This window comes from Sinocyclocheilus grahami, unplaced genomic scaffold (genome assembly GCF_001515645.1).
Source record: "Sinocyclocheilus grahami isolate Dianchi unplaced genomic scaffold, SAMN03320097.WGS_v1.1 scaffold7.1, whole genome shotgun sequence".
In the NCBI taxonomy this organism is placed as follows: domain Eukaryota; kingdom Metazoa; phylum Chordata; class Actinopteri; order Cypriniformes; family Cyprinidae; genus Sinocyclocheilus; species Sinocyclocheilus grahami.
The window spans coordinates 2136865-2156332 of NW_015505186.1; the positions used below are offsets into that span (position 1 = coordinate 2136865).

The 19468-nt window shown below is 37.6% G+C and overlaps 3 protein-coding genes across 5 annotated transcripts in view; 1 reads left to right on the plus strand and 2 right to left on the minus strand.

Moving 5' to 3' along the window:
• The window catches only part of cux1a (cut-like homeobox 1a), a 135677-nt gene extending 119175 nt beyond the window's left edge, over nt 1–16502 (minus strand). For 2 of the 3 annotated variants that reach the window (XM_016277068.1, XM_016277077.1), the window contains exon 1: nt 9553–10651. In XM_016277068.1, the coding sequence (XP_016132554.1) occupies nt 9553–9615 (63 nt within the window). In that variant the 5' untranslated portion in view covers nt 9616–10651. Of the gene's footprint in view, nt 1–9552; nt 10652–16497 lie in introns of those variants that run through there. The other variant, XM_016277060.1, reaches the window with a different exon arrangement.
• LOC107588876 (myosin regulatory light chain 2B, cardiac muscle isoform-like) lies at nt 15157–17517 on the plus strand. Its single transcript, XM_016277122.1, has 7 exons — nt 15157–15250; nt 15739–15825; nt 15917–15992; nt 16589–16693; nt 16930–17008; nt 17123–17171; nt 17316–17517. The coding sequence occupies exons 1-7, from the start codon at nt 15248–15250 to the stop codon at nt 17418–17420; spliced, it is 504 nt and encodes a 167-aa protein (XP_016132608.1). The 5' UTR covers nt 15157–15247; the 3' UTR covers nt 17421–17517.
• col26a1 (collagen, type XXVI, alpha 1) overlaps nt 17448–19468 on the minus strand; it is a 19430-nt gene continuing 17409 nt past the window's right edge. Inside the window, exons 12-14 of the mRNA XM_016277090.1 lie at nt 19298–19342; nt 19148–19223; nt 17448–18921 (exon numbers count right to left, since the gene is read on the minus strand). Coding sequence (XP_016132576.1) covers nt 18803–18921; nt 19148–19223; nt 19298–19342 — 240 coding nt within the window. The 3' untranslated portion in view covers nt 17448–18802. The remainder of the gene's footprint in view (nt 18922–19147; nt 19224–19297; nt 19343–19468) is intronic.

The window sequence follows — 19468 nt, forward strand, 5'->3', positions numbered from 1 at the left end:
CACACATTTTACAAGATTAGATATTTATCAGTGGTGCTCAGTATCTGCAAATCATTCGCCATCATCCTATCAGACATCTCTCCTTACTCTGTGTATGTGGTAAGTGAACTTTCATGTACTGTAGTGTAATAGTCTACCGCTAGCAAGCGGCTAACCATGTCCATTTAGTGGCTCCGTAGAACACGTTATTTGTTTTCCGTGCCTTTCTGCATACGGATTCACGCTTCGGGCACACCCCCTAACCCCACCCCCCGATGTCATCGTCCATCACGATGTTTCACTGTAGACATCATCCGATGGCAATTTGGTAGACATCGCCTAACCCTATGCCTAAACCACAAAAATCAAAAGGCCACAAGGCCTCAAAGCGACTCTATACAGACTACTTTTTTACCGTTACTTTGAATGTAAATTAGACAAATGCACCACAATGAAACATATGAAGGTTGCTGTGCGTGTGCCCTTCCTTCCAGTTCTTATTGAGGAAGGCTATTTATATCTCTAGGATTACGCACACGGCACAAGGTTAAAAAAAATTTGGCATTGGAGTCTAGAGTGGAACGGTGTCTGGGTCTGCTGGTTAATCCATTCATTTAGTCACAAAAACACCTGTTTATGCTCAAGACAGCTAAGTTAAACAGCAGTCCAGATGTCTCTCGACAGAATGTACTCAAAGGTAGACGCCGCGCGGGACCATCAGACAAAAGAGTGTGTCACCTTACGACAGGTATCCTGATACCGCCATGGCACTTTCTCAGTTGGCAATCAAACTGAGGCTACGTGCCAACCAGAGAGAGTCTGAATGTGAAACGAATGAAAGAAGCAGAAAAACGGAGTGCAAAAAGATAAAGAGCTTGGGTCGCCCCCCAAAGAGTTGGCATCTTATGTAACCCAACAAAAATGTGATTCATCCTTCATCTGAACACACAAGCTGCGAATGCCCTCTCTTACCGAAAACAGTCTTCAACGTCAACAATCCGCAAACCACCGACTGCACAAAAAATAAATAAATTTAAAAAAAAACTCTCGGCTGCTGTCAGAAATACCAACTGGCAACGCGAAACACAGACCACAGCTGACCTACTTATTCACACCTGATTATGCTGGCACACTACACACAATGCAATACGGCGCAACATCCTCTGGCCCATGCCACGGTCAGCAACAACGCAGGGCTGTTTCAGCAGTCTGAGTACATTTACAACTGACGGCCACTGATGGAAACTCCGGCTTTTCAATCATCTCTCACAGCGAGCGGTAAGAAAGCGTGAGAGAGATAAAGGGAGAAAGAGAGGTGCGCGCCTCCTCCTCGCCTCAGCTGAAATGGACTGTTCATAGCCCTCTAAGAGCTGGGCTTTTATCAAACATGGCATGTGAGTGAGATTCCAGCCTCTCGAGTCTCCCACACATTAACAGTTCCGACTGAGAGTCTTCGCCCGCTGCCGCCACGTGCGATCAATACTCTGATATTTAAAGAGCAAATACAATCTCTATTTTTCAAACAAAATCTTGCCCAGTAAATTATCGAGCGAGGGATGGCGTCTGCCTGCTGTTTGGACCGAATACAACATCATGACAAGTCATTTTGTGTTAAGATAAATAGCAGTTTGGCTTCACTGCTAGCTAGTTTCACCAATCACACACACAGGAGAAGTCAACGTAAAACGGCAACGTAAAACTTTGTTTTTGGAAAGTAAATAGTCCATTTTCATTTCATTTTTAAGTGGAGTCACCGATTACTAGCAGTTTAACATTAGCACTAGCTAGTTTCACCAATAATTTGTGGTTGAAGTCAACAAGAAACAGTTTTCTTAGTATAGTAAACAATTTAATGAGAACAAAATGTTAGGACGAGAAAAATTAGTTCAGTGGCGTCAGTTTGGAGATGGAGCAACTTACTTATGAATAAACACCAGAAAGACAAACATTATTATTTTGTACATAAAACTTAATAAGAACTGGAACATATATTTAGAAAGTAAATACAATCTATTTTGATTTTAAGAGGCTCGTTAAGCACTAGCACCAATAATTTGTGATTGAATCCAACATTAATAAGTGTTCACAAACATCTGTTTGTCTGTAATGTGACACATTTCTGAGGGTGATGGAATATTCAAATAATCTATAAAAGGGTTATAATTCAATAGATTGACTGAAACAAGCAAAGTTGATGAAAATACAACAGTTTAAAAGTCGTTTCAGACTATTAGTTAATTTTTGTACTATGAAGACAAACATTTCAACATACACAAATTAATACTTCAAATTAAAACCAGAAACAACTTTATTTAAAAAATTTTGATTACGTGTTAACTTTAGAAAACAGAGCTTCATGGCTCCCAAAGTTTCCCCCTTTGTCCACTGTTTTTCGAAGAAATTTGCAGATAAATTCAAATTAGAATAAACCGAGGGTTGCTATAAACCACATATTGACCACCGGCGACAACAGCAGACAACGACGAGATGAAAAAGCATCAGACACAGGAAGATTTACCTCATTAGTTTTATGCACAGTAAAGTCGCAGGCTTTGTCAAGGCCTTTGATCTCCGCGGTTGTGATTTTTTAAACATATCTGCGGCGAATTAGGGTGGCGCGGCTGAGCCTCAAAATGGCAGAAAAGACTGGAAATAAAAACATGCTCTTCTCATCACAGAGTTGGTGAATCTTGTCTGAAAACAATGGATCGGGTTGCAGTGTGAAACGTTCAAGGATGGGGTAATCATAACAAATGTTAGCGTGATCCAGCTAGGTTTAAAATGGTTGTTTATGACAGAATCTAAACATACAACCTGCATGAAAGCACTGTAAATTTTGTTTAATGTAGCCATTAAAACCGATAAATCCAAATGACATGGAACAGATAACATGGAACAAGATGACAGTCGTAATGATTCTTAAGTATAAAATCTGTTTTAAGTGACAACATACAAAAAGACCATTTGGACTAAACTTCCCTTTATCTCTCTCTCTCTCTTTCCTTCGCTCAGGAAAGAGGGCAATCGGAGCAGATCTCTTTCCCATGGCTCTTAATTCAGAACTACTTCCCTCAAACTCTTTCCAGATGTTTCTGAACAGAAGCAAATAAAACGCTGTTCTAACCTTTTTCCACAGTCTATCACAGTAATAACCTGATGCATTGTTTTAACACTATTTTACATAAATATTATTCAGCAGTCCATTTTCTCCTGTTCAGGGCTTGAAGTAGTTTTTGAACGACCACCAGGAAACAATGTTCCAGACCTTTATTTAAAAAACAAGCAACTGAAGTTTTCTAACAATTTTAAACATTTCATTCTGTAATTTTCATTTTACAATTTGTGATCGTAAAGTTGTACAAGTCAGCATTAACTGCCATTTCAACCCATTTTACTTTTGCAATTTGACATTTCCAAATGAAACAATACTAAGCAAAAAAAAAAATTAGGTTAGAACTTTTTATCAATGAGGAATTGATAGAATAAAATGGCTTTAAATATCAAAAGCTACACTCAATGTCAGTCAACTAAAACAAGACTGTTTGACTATTAGTTACATTATCAAATAGACAGTGTGGCCTTGGTGATGTCAGCAACAAAGTCAAGTCATTTCAAAGGGAGCTAATTTACCACATTTTAATGTAAGTTTAAAAAAACTAACTTTCTTAATTTGAAATAAAATGCACAGATAAATCAGTCACAATGAAACAAGAAACATTCATCAAAAAATTTAGATTTGCATGACTTAAAAATGACTTTTTAAAAAGTTGAATACAGAAAAAGACCATTATAGTGCCATTAAACTTTAGTTTTCTTTTGCAATTTGCTCTTTTTCTCAATTCAGCTGCTGAAAAACAAATCAGAGGTGTTAAATTCCTTCAAACTGGAAGAATTTCCAGAGTGCACGGGGCACGCAGACCAAACACGCCATAAAGTATGAACGAAAGGAAGTGAGAAAGAGAGAAAAAGAGAGGAAGAGAGAAGGGGTGGGAGGGGCGAGTGCTCTCATCCCCTCCTCCAACTCGGGCTCTATTTGAAATGGACGGCTAATTATGCTGGTGGCGTCAGAGTTCTGGCTTCCCTGTGTGGGGCGGGAGGGGAGCGGGCCCCCCTGTGAAATCCCAGCCCTCAGACACAGCAAAAGGGGGCAGTCAGTGAGGTAATGACCATGTGTATGACCGTCTGAGAGAGGGTGACCGAGATAAAGACAGAGAGAGAAAAAGAGTGTGCTGGCACATGGACTCCCCCCCGATTCCCATGGCCACTGAATTCTTCCTGCCATCTTTATCTCCAGCAACCGAGTACAGCAGATCAGCAAAGGAAAGAGGGGTCAGCCTATAAAAAGCACTCACTTAAAACCCTTCATTAACTATTTAGTCACTTCATATTACATATTCCAGTAAAAAACATCTATTTAAGCACGCATCTATAAATATATATTTAAGCACACACAGCTTTATCATATACACAAGTTACATCACGGGCCGGTGAACTGCCTTAGGAACGGTTTGATTCCCTCTTCAGACCGAATAAAAATACATCATCATCAAGTATTTAGCACACAAGAACCGAGTCCCCCTTTAAAGGAGCTATACTCAGGCCACCATTGCCAGCCTGATCACATGAGACGGCAGACAACTACACAGAGAAAAAAAACACTTATTTTAGATCACAGCACCTCCCAGAACAGGTAATTCAAATACTGTGGGATTATCGACGTCTGGGCTGAACTGGTAGTAGAACAAATGTGCTCAAGTACCAGATCTGAAAGTGCTGCTAACCTATTCTTTTCAGTGACAAGCACCGCTACTTTTTAATAACCAAAGCAAGGCAACAGACTAAATCTCCTGTCACACACAGGAAAGGAAACTGTACTGAGAAACCACTAGTTGGATCTTATATGTGTAATATTTGTCATGTCTTTACAAATATGAAAGGGCTATTAGTGTACACGATTCACACAAAAAGGCTTTTTTTCTGTACAATTCGATCAAATTTAGACCAAATAATATATATGAAAATGTTTTCTCAAAAGTGCATATTAAGACACTCAAAGGGTCTCGCAAAATTGATTAACAGTCAACTGAACTGCTTTATTATAGTGTTAATGCCTTTCCAAAGATGAAAATGCTATTAATGTATACAATTCACAACAAAAAAAATTCTGTATAATTCGGACAAATTACTTTCCTGTCACAAGCAGCAAAGGAAACGGTAAAGTAAACCACCACAGATGGACTTTATGCTGCATATCTAACATTCTTCATGTTTTTACAAATATGAAAAGGCTATTAATGTACACAAATCACAAAAAAATGTCATGAAATATAGAGCAAATAATGGTCACACTTTATTTAAGGTCCAGTTCTCACTATTAACTATGACTTTTGCCTCAATAAACTCCCAATTTGCAGTTTATTAATATTTAGTAAGGTAGCTGTTAAGTTTAGGTATGGGGTAAGATTACGAGATCTAAAACACGGTCATGCTAAATAAGGCATTAATAAATGCTTTATAAGTACTAATAAACAGCCAACATGTTAGTAATATGCATGCTACTTAAAGGGATACTCCACCCCAAAATGAAAATGTCGTTCCAAACCCGTAAAAGCTTTGTTCGTCTTCGGAACACAATTGAAGATATTTTGGATGAAAACCGGGAGGCTTGTGACTGTCCCATTCACTGCCAAGTAAATTACAAGAAAAGTATTTAAGACATCGTCAGAATAGTCCATCTGCCATCAGTGGTTCAACCGTAACGTTATGAAGTGACGAGAATACTTTTTGTATGCGAAGAAAACAAAAATAACGACTTTATTCGACAATTTGTCTCCTTTGTCTCTCTCCACATCACCGTAGCGCCATTTCGGAGATTTTGCGCTGAACGCAAGCTGACACGCTCTTCTGTGTCAGCCGCGACACAAGGATACATTTTCTACGTGTATTTACGCTTTGATTTGAACGAAAACAGCGCATCCGTGCAGTGCGGCTGATACAGAAGAGAGTACGCTGCTTGCATTCAGTGCATAATCTCCAAAATGGCACTACGGTGATGCGGACACAGAGGAGACAAATTGTCGAATAAAGTCGTTATTTTTGTTTTCTTCGCATACAAAAAGTATTCTCGTCGCTTCATAACGTTACGGTTGAACCACTGATGGCAGATGGACTATTCTGACGATGTCTTAAATACTTTTCTGGACCTCGACAGTGTGATTTACTTGGCAGTGAATGGGACAGTCACAAGCCTCCCGGTTTTCATCCAAATTATCTTAAATTGTGTTCCGAAGACGAATGAAGCTTGGGGGTAAGTGATTAATGACAAAATTTTCATTTTGGGTGGGGGAGTAACCCTTTAATAGTGATAATTGTTCCTTAAATTATGTATTATTACATATCCAAAAATGTTTTTTTGTTGCATAATTTATTATCTGTCTAAACTGTGAAATAATAAAAATACAAGAGTCAATTTAAGTGCTTCACTATATTCTTTATGAATGTGAAAAAGCTACTAAAACAATCAAAGGCAGTGCGGCGACATGTAGCGCCGTTGTGCTTCGGGAACCCCCCCCCTTTCTGACCCCCACTGTGACTTCACTTCCTGTCACTATAATGTCCTATCGAAATAAAGGCATAAAACGGCCAAATAAAATCTTAAAAATAAATAAAAATCTAAGGGCCTCGCAGAATTTATTATCAGTCTAAATTGTGAAATTAGACAAATACAAGAGTCAATTGAAGTGCTTTACTTTGAGGCTAAATTTGGAGTGACCACATGCAAATATGTGTGTTGTTTTGGGGCCTCATATATAGTTGGCTTGGTTTTGAAGTGGTCAGGATCTGAGTCTGTGTGAATGTGTGGGGTGGGCTCCACAGAGACGCTGTTGTTCTATTCATCTTTCATGTCAGCTTTAAAACCATGCCTAAAAGTAGTTTTCCCGCATTTTCACAGACACATGGAGACATTCCTGCTCACTTTTTAGGGACTTTCCCCATTCTTTCGAATCCAATCAGGTGTCAGTCAGACAGTTATTATTAAAACAGTCAAAATACAGGTGCTCCGAGCTCGATTCATTAAGTGATGTTTAATGAAAACACTCCATCTGCAAGTGATGAATCTCCTTAAAAATATTCAAATGCAAATATCACGCATCATCCCTGTTCTCGTCCAATAAATTATTAACCAAGATTACAAGTTATGTTAATTATCTATTAGAGTAAGAAAAGTGGATGACGGCACATCCAACTATGAGTATAACGTCTGGCAGCCTAATCTGCTAAAACTCTTCACAGGCGTACAGTAGAAGATCTCAAAGATATAGCAGCACCATTCATACAGTAACCACACAGAGAAACCGAAAACGCAACAGATTATGCTCGTATGGTGTTTAGGTACACAGTGTACTGCAGCCGGCCCATGTGCCCCTCATTAAAGATATCAAACACATTTTAAAGTCATCACAGGGGCCCAACACAGGTCCAGACAAGAGACTCTGCTCACATCTTGATGGTGGCAGAACTGCCTGCGTCAATCACTAATCTCTCCACATTGACGCACGAAAACTCAGGACCACACACCAAGTGAGGTACACTTGCACCTCACCTGCATTCGCAGACCTCAGAGCCATGTGGTGACAGGAGGAGGCAGGTGACACCGGCAAACAAAAAGCTGGGGACATTTGAGACGAAAAGGTCTGTTTGGAGTCACAGGGAAATTATAATTAAGATGACTTTATTCCACTGTCTGGTGTGGTTTTTGCAGGGTAATATGAGACATCTGATTCACATCGAGGGATCAATTAAGCATAAATCAGTGGAGTTAATCAGAACAAAACAAGAAATGAACTAATTTAAAACATTCTGAAAAATAAGATTTGAATAGAAAAGACACAAAAGAAAAAACAAGTTGATAAATAGCGTCCATGACATCATCAAAGCCTGAACTCGCTGATGCCAGTTCTTATCAGCCTGGGAGACAGATAGAGAGAGAGAGAGAGAGAGAGAGAGAGAGAGAGAGAGGAGCGAGCGAGGGAGAGCACTGAAAATTTAGTCACCACATCAGAATATGCCCAGCTGTGTGTGTGGTCCTTTTATGTTCAACACTATATGTCTGCACCCTAATTGAATAAACGATTTTCCTAGAACACAACCTAATCAAACAGCAAAACATCTGACATGCAACGAGTCTGGCAATGTTTTGACTATTACAGATTAATGATACACAAAAGCTGAATAGCATCTCAAAGCATACTGCAACACATGCATGTATAGTATTCTACATTTTGCTTTAATTTACGTTTATATTAGCATCTTTGACAAAAAAATATTTTTACACGAACGTCATTTATTAAAAATATGAAAAATCTTCTACACTTTTAACGTAGAAAACCTAATCGATCTATAAAAAGCTCGTTTTCATGTTATTATCGAATGCTATCGATTTTTCAATGCCTCGGAATGCTTATGAAGATTTATACATGGTTACTGGTGAGAGGAAATTTAAAGTTCGTTCGGAAAATAGGTCAGCGATTTTTGTTGTTGTTGTTGTTAAGCTTTGCGACCTCAGTTCATAAATACATAAACTCTTAATCAATAATTTATATAATCATGGGTCTGTTGTTTAAGCCTAACCAAACGCGACAAATGCACTTCATACTCCAACAAGAACACTACAAATAACGAAAGATTTCTGACTTTGACAACTAATCAATTTTAAAAACTAATACCACAACATTAAACCAAAACAACAGCAGAGCAAACCGAATCTTTACGTTCCCACCTGCGTTTAAACGCTCATTTGATCCATATCTCTGTAGAACGATTTAAACACGTTAACGTTATATGTGAAGAAAAAACAAGACAGAGTGAAATGGCATTCATTTGTTGTAATGAGCCATTTAGTCAGGCTCTGTAACTGAATAACGAAATAAACCGTCTTTTCTAGAGTCTCACATCTATATTTCCCCCCTCAAAAAACGTTCGTGTTTGTTTATTGTTTTGTGTTTAATTGTTCCTGTCTGGCGCAGGATTAGCAGCCAATTCCGTCTTCACTCTAAACTTATACTAAGCTGAACTTTGCGTTTGCTAACTTCATAAACTTCTAAAGTCACATAAAAAGTGCTAGTAAACAATAAACGAGGTGAAATCTAAAAAGGAAGGCAGGCTAACTCCTCTCTCGTTACTAAGCAATAACGTCTCGGTCCAGCACAGCGCCACCCGTGTAGCGCGACACACTTCTAAACACAAAATTATTTCCACAAACATACTATCTAAATCTCTTCGGCAAAAACTATGCCCAAAACATCCCGGAGATGGAAAGGAGCGGGAAAGAATCGGGAAACCTAAGGGCTCCCGTTGCCGAAGTGGCCGCATCCACCTTGACCGTGATGCTTGATCGATGGGAATTGAACAAAGAGGATCAATTTCCGATCAGCGCGAGAGCCGCTTTAATCAATGGGCACCGACCCCGGCGAAAGAGCCGACGCGAGAGCGACGCGCCAGCCTCTCAGCGCGACGCTCCCCGGGACCGGCTCACCGGCACACACCGCGAGTACAAAGCGAAAGGAAGCTGACCTGGAGCTGCTGCAAATCAAAGCGTTTCCAATATTGAAACATCGATCCCGCATTGGCCGCCATCTTGAGACATATTGAGACGGAATGAAAGGCTGATAGAGAGAGCGCGAGAGGGGCTGGAGTTCAGCGAGAGAGAGAGAGAGAGAGAGAGCGCGAGAGAGAGAGGCGGGGGAGCGCGCGCAAAACACGGAGCGGAGCGGATCGAACGGCGCGGGCGCGCGAGGAACGGAGTTATCGAACGAACGCCGACCTGCGATATTGAATAGGACTACTGAAAACAATTATTGAGAGCGTCCTCAATAAAAGGCAGAAAACGCGGGATGGAGTTTCCGCGTTGAGTCGCGCTCCCCGTGGCGCAGGAGCGGGAGGGGGATGCTGGATACGTTTTCATCCGTTAAAAGAAGAGAGTTTATACGGTTATTGATTTTGTATTATCGCTATAGATAGATATTCCGAGCCGCTGATCAGATCTGACGCGATCATGCGAGCAACGCGAACGCAACGCATCGCTTGAGTGGTTTTATGTTTCTCATGATCAGATGAAGAACCTTCTGGCCTGTTGTGTTCGTACACCCGATATATTGATTTCTGATTTGTTTTTATTTTTAATCCTGTTGAAAATATATCATATGTTCTTGCGTGTACGCAGTTGTCTTATAATGTTTTTGCTGTTGGTCGTCTACATGTCCAGCTACCCTCTGTTTGTGCTCAAAAACCAATACATATATTATATTGATTTGATGGGCATTCTTGCGTGAAGAATGTGGATACGGCGATCGATAGCTTAAATCAAATGAAACACAATCTAACCGTTCTCCATATAAATACTGCATGAAGCGATATGCATTTTAAATGGTTATGGACCGTGTTTAAGATGGTGGCATTAGATGATTTGATGTTATAACAATAAACCCTTGTCCGGTCGATTCCTGATGAATTGTAAATACTGCTTTTGAACTTGAACTTGGAGAGCAGCGCCCTCTATTGGATGTGAGTAGTATCGTCTCACTCATTGTTTATGATACATGGTGATGATCCAAAGTAATCCTATTAATTGTCACAATTAATGATGATAACAAATCATTGTTTAGCCAACAGTGTTAATTGCTGGACAGTGATTACGATGATTACATAAATACATAATTTATTAAGTAAAATTATGAATATTATTATTATTATAAAATTAGTGGTAAAAATTTAGCTAGTGATTATACTATTAAATGAAATTATTTTAGAATTGCAATTATTTTAAAAGTACACACACACATATATATATATATATATATATATATATATATACTGTATATCATTTTTTAAATAATTAAAATCATTTAGAATTACAATTCTATAATAAATAATTTAATAGCTCAGTATAATTTAATATATATTAAATAATTATATATATACTGTATATAAATTTTTTTATTAAAATAATTTAATAGCTTAATATAATTTAATATATATTAAATAATTATATATATACATGCATGCATACATACAATTAGTGATGTTAAATCATGAAACTGATTATGCTAATTTCAAAATACATTACTTTAGTAAAACTAAATATGATTATTTTTGCATTGTGTGTGTGTGTGAACTGTGCACACAAACACATATATAATACAATATTAATATTAGATGTTCTTTGACTCTTTCTCATATGTGTCTTCGTCCAAAGTTAATATTCTGTAGTGATTCTTTTGCTCTTTTACCGTTTAAAGGTAATACGCTTAATACACTGTCAAAAATGGTGGAAACAATGTATAGAAACCATCAATTTTCCCATCCATTTACTTGTCACAATAATAATATTGGTCATTTCTACTTGCTTTTATAAGCTTTCAACTCAATTTCAATACAGGTTGTCACTTTGACCACTTTGATTGTAATTCAACTTTATTGTCATCGTGTAAAGTCCACAACAAATAATATACAGTTAGCATCTAACATGTGCTTAAACAGTAAAACAACATTTAACACAATAAGAATTGTGTTAAATAAGAAAACCGCAGAATGTACCAAAGTGCTGTACTATACAATATAGTACAAAAATACAAAAGAAAAGAAAAACAATACAGTTAAATACAATAATAGAAAACCATATATCTAATCTTATTAGAAAAAGAGAGAATACATTTTTTTATTATTATTTTTTTTAATCTAAAACCATTATGTGGTACCATGCAAAAAAAAGAGTATGTATAAGTACACCAGAATGTATGTAAGAAAGTCAACAATGATCATTTTAACCATAATTTATACCACCAGATTCCTGAGTCACCAGTTCCATGAGTTTGGTTCATCTGTAGATCAGCCCTGATTCTCACCCTCACCACCACACACAGACACTTAAAGACAGAGGATGGGGGGTTCAGTTCAGACCCTGCAGGGTGGAGTGAGAATTGGAAGCTGGGAGAGTCTCATGGCTCCTCATAAGTGCTCCTCCCCTCGGTTCCCCTCACTGAGACACCAGGGGAGCTTCGCAGCAGAGCCGGTCCCACTGGCGGTTTGTTTTTTCAGGCCCATTGGAGCCTCTGCGCACCCAGCCCCCCCTCTCTCCACCCAGGCGTGCGCACACCTCATGGGAGCACAATTAAGAGCTGTCTCTCCTGCCTGCCGAGCTGTGGAGGACTCCCTCCTCTACCCTTCCCCTTTTTTAATCAAATAAGCCTCCTCTTGAGGCTAGTCCTCGTTTAAAAAGTCGGCATGCAGGATTAGATTTTAATTATGGAGATGCAAAGACATGGCAAATGAACATAATGAAGAGACAAGCAGAGATGTGAGGAGGGCATTGTTCTGGTGATGTGTGTGCATGACTGTTTCCACATGCACACCTGAGCAGTGGACAGGTGTCTGATATTTAGTCATAAACAATAAATCTTTACCATAAATACAACATTTGAAATGTAAATTGCTTGCGCATTGTGTAATATGTAAGTCTATGAAGTTCGAACTATAGTTACTATAGGTAATATATTTTGTAGTGGAGGATTATACCCTCCTCTACCCTTCCCCTTTTTTAATCAAATAAGCCTCCTCTTGAGGCTAGTCCTCGTTTAAAAAGTCGGCATGCAGGATTAGATTTTAATTATGGAGATGCAAAGACATGGCAAATGAACATAATGAAGAGACAAGCAGAGATGTGAGGAGGGCATTGTTCTGGTGATGTGTGTGCATGACTGTTTCCACATGCACACCTGAGCAGTGGACAGGTGTCTGATATTTAGTCATAAACAATACATCTTTACCATAAATACAACATTTGAAATGTAAATTGCTTGCGCATTGTGTAATATGTAAGTCTATGAAGTTCGAACTATAGTTGTACAGGTAATATATTTTGTAGTGGAGGATTATAAAAACTTGTACAACTGGGTAAACTGCTCCATCTGCAGGCAAACAAACTACAACTGAATACTGTTATCATATTTTTAAGACAGATACTTCAAACAAAATATAAACTATACACATATATTATGTATATTTTTGATTTCATATTATCTATATTATTACTTAACAATATATACAAATTTGCTGCAAAAAAATAAGTAAAAATAAACGGATAAATAAAACTGCACCGTTATAAAAAAAAATATAACAAATATATATAATTATGTATTTAATTACGTATTACATATTTCAGCTAGTTGTTGTTTAGTTTAAGTTAAAGTACTAAAATAATTCAAACTAAATTGATTAAAACTGAAAGCTAAAACTTAATAAACTTTATAGACATAAAAAAATTATTAAAAAATCACAAATATAGACATTAAAAATGATAAAAATCACAAAAACACACAATAAACTTTAACAAAAGTTGAAAATGAAATCTAGAAATTGAAAGTTGAAAATAAGTGAAAAATATACAATTAAAATCTAAATCTACATAAAATTCTAAATATTAACAAAAACTGATAGTATCAGTGATACTACAATAATACTAAAACACACTCAAACACATACATGCAAATTAACACTAAATTTATTGTAATATTGTCATTTTAAACAGTCTTGAGTACTTGATCCTTCGTATTTGTTTATTTTTAGTAAAAGAACAGGCCTGACACACACACACACACACGCACACACAAACCATTTAGAAATTCACACATATATGTCCATAGACATTTTACCAGAGAGATCAAAATGTGGCCCAATTACCTCACTTTACCATAAAGAACAGTGAGAGGAACATCAAATATGATTAAAAAATAAAGAGATCGATGGCAGTGTATCATCATCTCTGTGTTGTCATATAAAGCAGCATGCATTTACATGCCTGTCAAGGTGTGATGGAACCATATGGCTAATGTGATTGACAGTAAGAAGCAGCTGACACTTCCCCGCCAGGCTCCCCATCAGTTGTGTTATTGCTAGCACACACAAGCAGACCTTGACTCCTTCTCGCCCCCCACCTGCCAGTCACACACCTAACATGGGCACGCTCCCTGTCGTGACCACACACACACATGCACAATGCCAAGCAGGAGATCACAGCGACATTCCAAACATCCCATGGTGCAATTCTTCTCCACAGCTCTTTTGGTCAGTGTTCGTTCAGTTGTCTGTGAGGACACTGCTAAAACAAGCTTTACACAGCCTGCTGCCGTGCCGGATAGCTAGACAGATTATTTACGGCAGTCTGACGGCACATTACTTGGCTGTTTGTAAGAGCACATTTAAATCTGGCAAGCATGGGATGACTGGCTATATTTGTAGTGCTGAGAATGGCTTTTGTTCAGTCCGATTGTTCACAACAGATAATGGGAGACAAAGTAGAAACAATTTGTTCATAAGAGTTGCATGGCAAATTAAAGCCAAGGGCTTGACTGCGCTCACATGTCAAGAAGATGGCATTCAAATGGACAAGTTCCATATGTGTATGTTCCAATAATGTGCAATCATTTTGCCCTGTACATACAGATCAATCAATTAGAATTCACAACCTTCTTCATAAATAAAAGTTTTGAGAGCGAAGTCCAGCCTCACATATGTTTTGGTGTTGCTTGCATACACATATTTTCATTGCAATTATATATTAAATGAAAATATGTCATTGTAATGATGCAATAATCAGTTAGCCATGTAACAGCAGTTTCTCATTGTGACAGCTTACTATATATAGTGTGACAATATATTACTCCACCACTGGGGCATGTTGTCACGAAAGGTCAGCATGTGTTTAATGGACTGTCTCTTTATTCCTGGGCAATAATGGTTGAATAATTAAAATAATTTTGATGTAGCAATTTTTTTTTTTTAATACAACTAAGAAATATTAATCGGAGTGTGACAACTACCCCCAGTCTCACCCATGCAAACTGTCCAAAATGAAACACAAAAAAATTATAAATTACATATATGAAACCTATTAAAAATTGCAATTTCATTTTGTATCCCATACTTAAGGGAGTCTTAAGGGGTTAGGACGCTCCAAATGATCCCAAGATAGCAAAGCCCACAAACTCTGATCACATCACCTAGCATCTGTCTGTACCAATAACTGGTGGGTGCAAGGGCTGGGTGATTCTCTATATGGCAAGTATTCTTGTATTGTTCCTCCTCCTTTGTCTAAACATAGAACAGGTGGGCCGTCAAGCCAATTGTGCCAATATATAGCTGGAAACCAACGATGTCTGAGTGTCCCTCAGGCTTTTGAGACCAAGAACAGAGTAAAGAGAAGCTCTTCACAATGGTAGGGTTGCGTTTCTTTGCTTTTGGACTCTTTAACATGGAAATGCTGGTGCAAGTGAACGGTGTTGTTCTTCAGACTGAGAGAATGTGTTATTTTATGTTAAAAAGTACATCTTCTATGGATGGATTTATATATTTGTATCTTTAAAATTAGACAATTTTTATTAGTTTTGCTTCCATGTACCTTGATCTTGGTGATGAGAGCAACTTTGTTTTAATTTTAGTAAGGTTTTCACTGAGTGAATATCATTGTCTGTTCCATTTTGTGTTAACTAAATGCAACTAAATTTGTGATGTACTTGAATCGGGCCACTTTTTGAGAGTTCTCAACTTCCATTTTATGCCATAGAGTGGTTAAAATGGCACAAACGTCTTAGAGGGCCGTGTAATTTCTGCATTAATTTAAAAGTTTTATGTGCTTCAAAATTGCATTTAAAAAGCATAAGGCTGGATAGAAAATCATCTAAACCACTTTTGCTTGATTTCCAGGCACCAAAGAAGGCCAAGAAGAAGGAAGCTGGCAGCTCCAACGTTTTTAGCATGTTTGAGCAGTCACAGATCCAGGAGTTCAAAGAGGTTGGTCATTTCTAGGATTCACTTATACCTAAACATTTTATTCTAGCATATATTTAGGTACTTACCTCTGCAAATCTGAATGCTCCTCCAGGCTTTCACCATCATGGACCAGAACAGAGATGGCTTTATTGACAAAAACGACCTGAGGGACACATTTGCTGCTTTGGGTGAGTGAAGCCCTTACTGAATGACTATATACAGTGTAAATACTGGAGACTCTGAAGCCAGGTCTCCGTTACTTAAAGGCGTTTATCCTATTGAACTAACAAGAGAATTGTTTTAAGGATTACAGTGGCCTCCCTTTAGACCCCTACTGAATGCTGTGAAGCCTAAATGCGATTACAACACTATGTTTGTCACAGATTTAGATGCAAATGTCATCATGCTATTAAAGTTTTGATAAATGCATATATAGCAGGGTCCAAAAATCTGAGACCACTAGTAAAAATGCTTTATTTTGCTTTTTTATTTTATTTTTTTTAAATATATAAACATAACAATTTTAGAAAAAGTTTAAAATTGTATTTATTTATTTATTTTATTTTTATTTTCAAAATCCTAAAACCTCCCTTTTATTTTCAGGTTTAAATATAAAAGGTTTTATATATAATATAAAAACTGACTTTCAGTGTGGCCTCGTAATCTGGTATCATAACTATTTAATGCATCTACGAGCATTCCAGTTCACTCTCACTCCATTTGAACTATCAGAGGAAGTGGCGCTCTGTATTAATGTATATCTCTGTATGTGCATGTTTGGCAGGACGTCTCAACGTTGGCAACGATGAGCTTGATGAAATGCAAAAGGAAGCCTCCGGCCCTATTAACTTCACCGTCTTCCTCACCATGTTTGGAGAGAAGCTCAAAGGCAAGGATCAGATTTATCAGAATTGAAATGATAATCATGCTAATGAGGTGCAAACAGCTGCAGAACTCAGCAGATATCTGGCACACTGCATACTGATATATGGATCATATAGTTCAGCATCAGAAGCTTGGATTTTGAATGCAACGTCCCCCAGAAATGACATATATTTGTTAATTAACATTCGAGTATATAATTACAGACTAATCAATAATCTGTTACCTTTCTGTGACTGACAGGTACAGACCCCGAAGAGACTATTCTCAATGCCTTTAAGATCTTCGACCCAGAGGGCACAGGAATCCTTAAAGGAGAAGAGTAAGTAGATTTATGCAAATGTAAAAATGCTTCAGCACATCAGCGACTTTTGACTGGAAGCAGTCTCATTGAAATGCACAGCATTTAATATATTTCTTTTGTTTCTCCTCACAGGATTAAATATCACCTTATGTCCCAGGCAGACAAATTTACCGAGGCTGAGGTACTACAGTGCCAGTTCAAAATTTAAATCTAATATTTAATTTTAAAATAAATAATTTAATATCATTAAACTGTACTATTTGATATCAAAATATATAACAATTGTTCAATGGATTTTAATCATGATTTTTCAAAATTTACCTAGGTAAACCAGATGTTCACAAATTTCCCGTTGGATGTGGCTGGCAACCTGGACTACAAAAACCTGTGCTACGTCATCACCCACGGAGAGGATAAAGAACAGGAGTAAAAACTACATTTCCCATGTTTCTCCATGTTTGTTCATGTCCATTTGTGTTGTCTTCTCCTTAAGCTCTGTTCCCGCCTTTTGTCAATAAAGAGATAAATAAAATTAAGTCTAGTTACAGTTGTTATTGCAATAAACTGTTTTAACTTGCTCAGATAATAATAGATTTTTAAATAAATAACTTTTATTTAAAAAGGTCAAAGCAAAATACTAGCAATCAGGTTTTGGCTCTGGAAAGGTGGGAAACCTTTCAACAAACACTTCAGACACTTCTTCTTTCTTAACACAACAACAAGAAAAAGCCCAAGATTTGGAAAGATTTCGTTCCCTCCCGAGGGGATTACAAAAGCTCAAGCGCAACAATAAGCTTAAAGCCACACTGGCGTGTTGAACGGTGCTCTGGGAACAAGGTCAACAGGGCCTTTTGTGTCTCTCCGGCTATTCTCTGCAGCCCTATTAATAGCAGCCCTTGGTGCGTTCTGCCATTTTGGGGTTTCAGCGAGTCAATGATAGGCTTCATGAATACAAACAGGTGAGCAGAGGTGTAAACGCAATTTATTTTGGTAGACGTTGCACTTTCTATGCAGACAAAGGGTTGAATTTGGTTTTAAAGTTCTATTCCAGTCTATTTTTTGCTTGCTGTGAGTTTTGAGACGGGAATTGTATTTATACAAAGGCTGCTATATATAATTATGTGCATAAGGTCATTATAGGTCATCAATCAGAAAACAAAAAGGAAATGACAAGAAAAATTGGGCCTTTTTTGTGTTCTGGATCGAAGTCTTTATGATAAAACATTTATCTTCAGCTTGAATGTCTGCGGTATTAAATCATTATTCATGCCACATAAAAACCATTAAGAAGTGAATAGTGTCAAGAATGCTTTTTTGTATAATCAAGTATCATCTTTGTTGATTAATTAACCCAGACATCCTGCCCATTCAAAATCCTCACTTTTACAATAATAAAAGAAATGAACTACAGTAAATAGACACTTCCAAGTTGAAAGCCAGATTTTCATAACTTTAGCAAACTCACATTCAGTCCGATTTCGTTCTGGTAAGTAACACCCACTTTTCACCATCCAATCATTTCCTAATGGCTAAAATAAAGGCCAGCCCTTGAAATACGTCACATTGTGGAAGTAAAACGGGTTGTGAATGGCAATAAAAACATATTTTTGACAGGTAAATACAGTGATTGCAAAATGTAGAAAAAACTGAACATAAAATACAAGTAAATAAAATAGAAAAGATCAGTGCCACTCTTATCATACTCATAAACAAATACATTGAGGGATCTGTCCTTCAATGTAACAGACAGGAGATAAAGGCCTTGTGGTCACAAGTGTTTGTTATTTACTCTCCATACCCAACAGAGTCCGGCTACTCTCTGTCTGAGGTAAGAGGAGAAGAGGGTTTGTCGGCGCCAACATTTTTAGCACTGCCTGTTAGCATGAAGTCCGCCAGGAGATCTATTCCAGAACCGGAGTCCAACAGAGTGTCTGGGCAGAGCGACGACAAAAATAAAGGGAAATTTGTTGCAGAACCATGTGTCTAAATACAAGCAGTTGGCTGTATATTTCTAGTCCTCTGATGTCATTTTGCATTCTTAAAAGCAATCAATCCCCATGAAACCTCAAAGTCATTACTAAATAATTGCAACACACGCTACCAACCGCTCTCCAGTATAACTGAAAATCTAGATTAATATTAATCCATAATTCTCACCATGAATGCCGATCATGTGTTCTAGAATGAGAACCCTCTCGGCCAGAATCTTCAGCGCTTCCCTCAACTGCTGCACCTGCAAGAAGGTGGGCTTTAGCATGTCAATCAAAAACTCCAAAACAATCCCAATTTTTTGGGCACCAGCCTTACCTCTGATGGTGTCTCTCCCGGCTCACCTTTAGGACCCGGAACACCCTATTCACAACATAAGAAAATAAGAATAAAGTGAATTTTATAATAATACATTTACAAATAAATATATAAGCTTAATTATAAAAATTATAAATGCATTAATTTATTAAAAATTATTATATATATATA

Excerpts from the sequence above, each read along its gene's own strand:
- LOC107588876 (XM_016277122.1), top strand. Across the intron at positions 15,826-15,916 it reads AGATCCAGGAGTTCAAAGAG|GCTTTCACCATCATGGACCA; the intron begins GTTGGTCATTTC and ends ATGCTCCTCCAG. Across the intron at positions 15,993-16,588 it reads GGACACATTTGCTGCTTTGG|GACGTCTCAACGTTGGCAAC; the intron begins GTGAGTGAAGCC and ends CATGTTTGGCAG.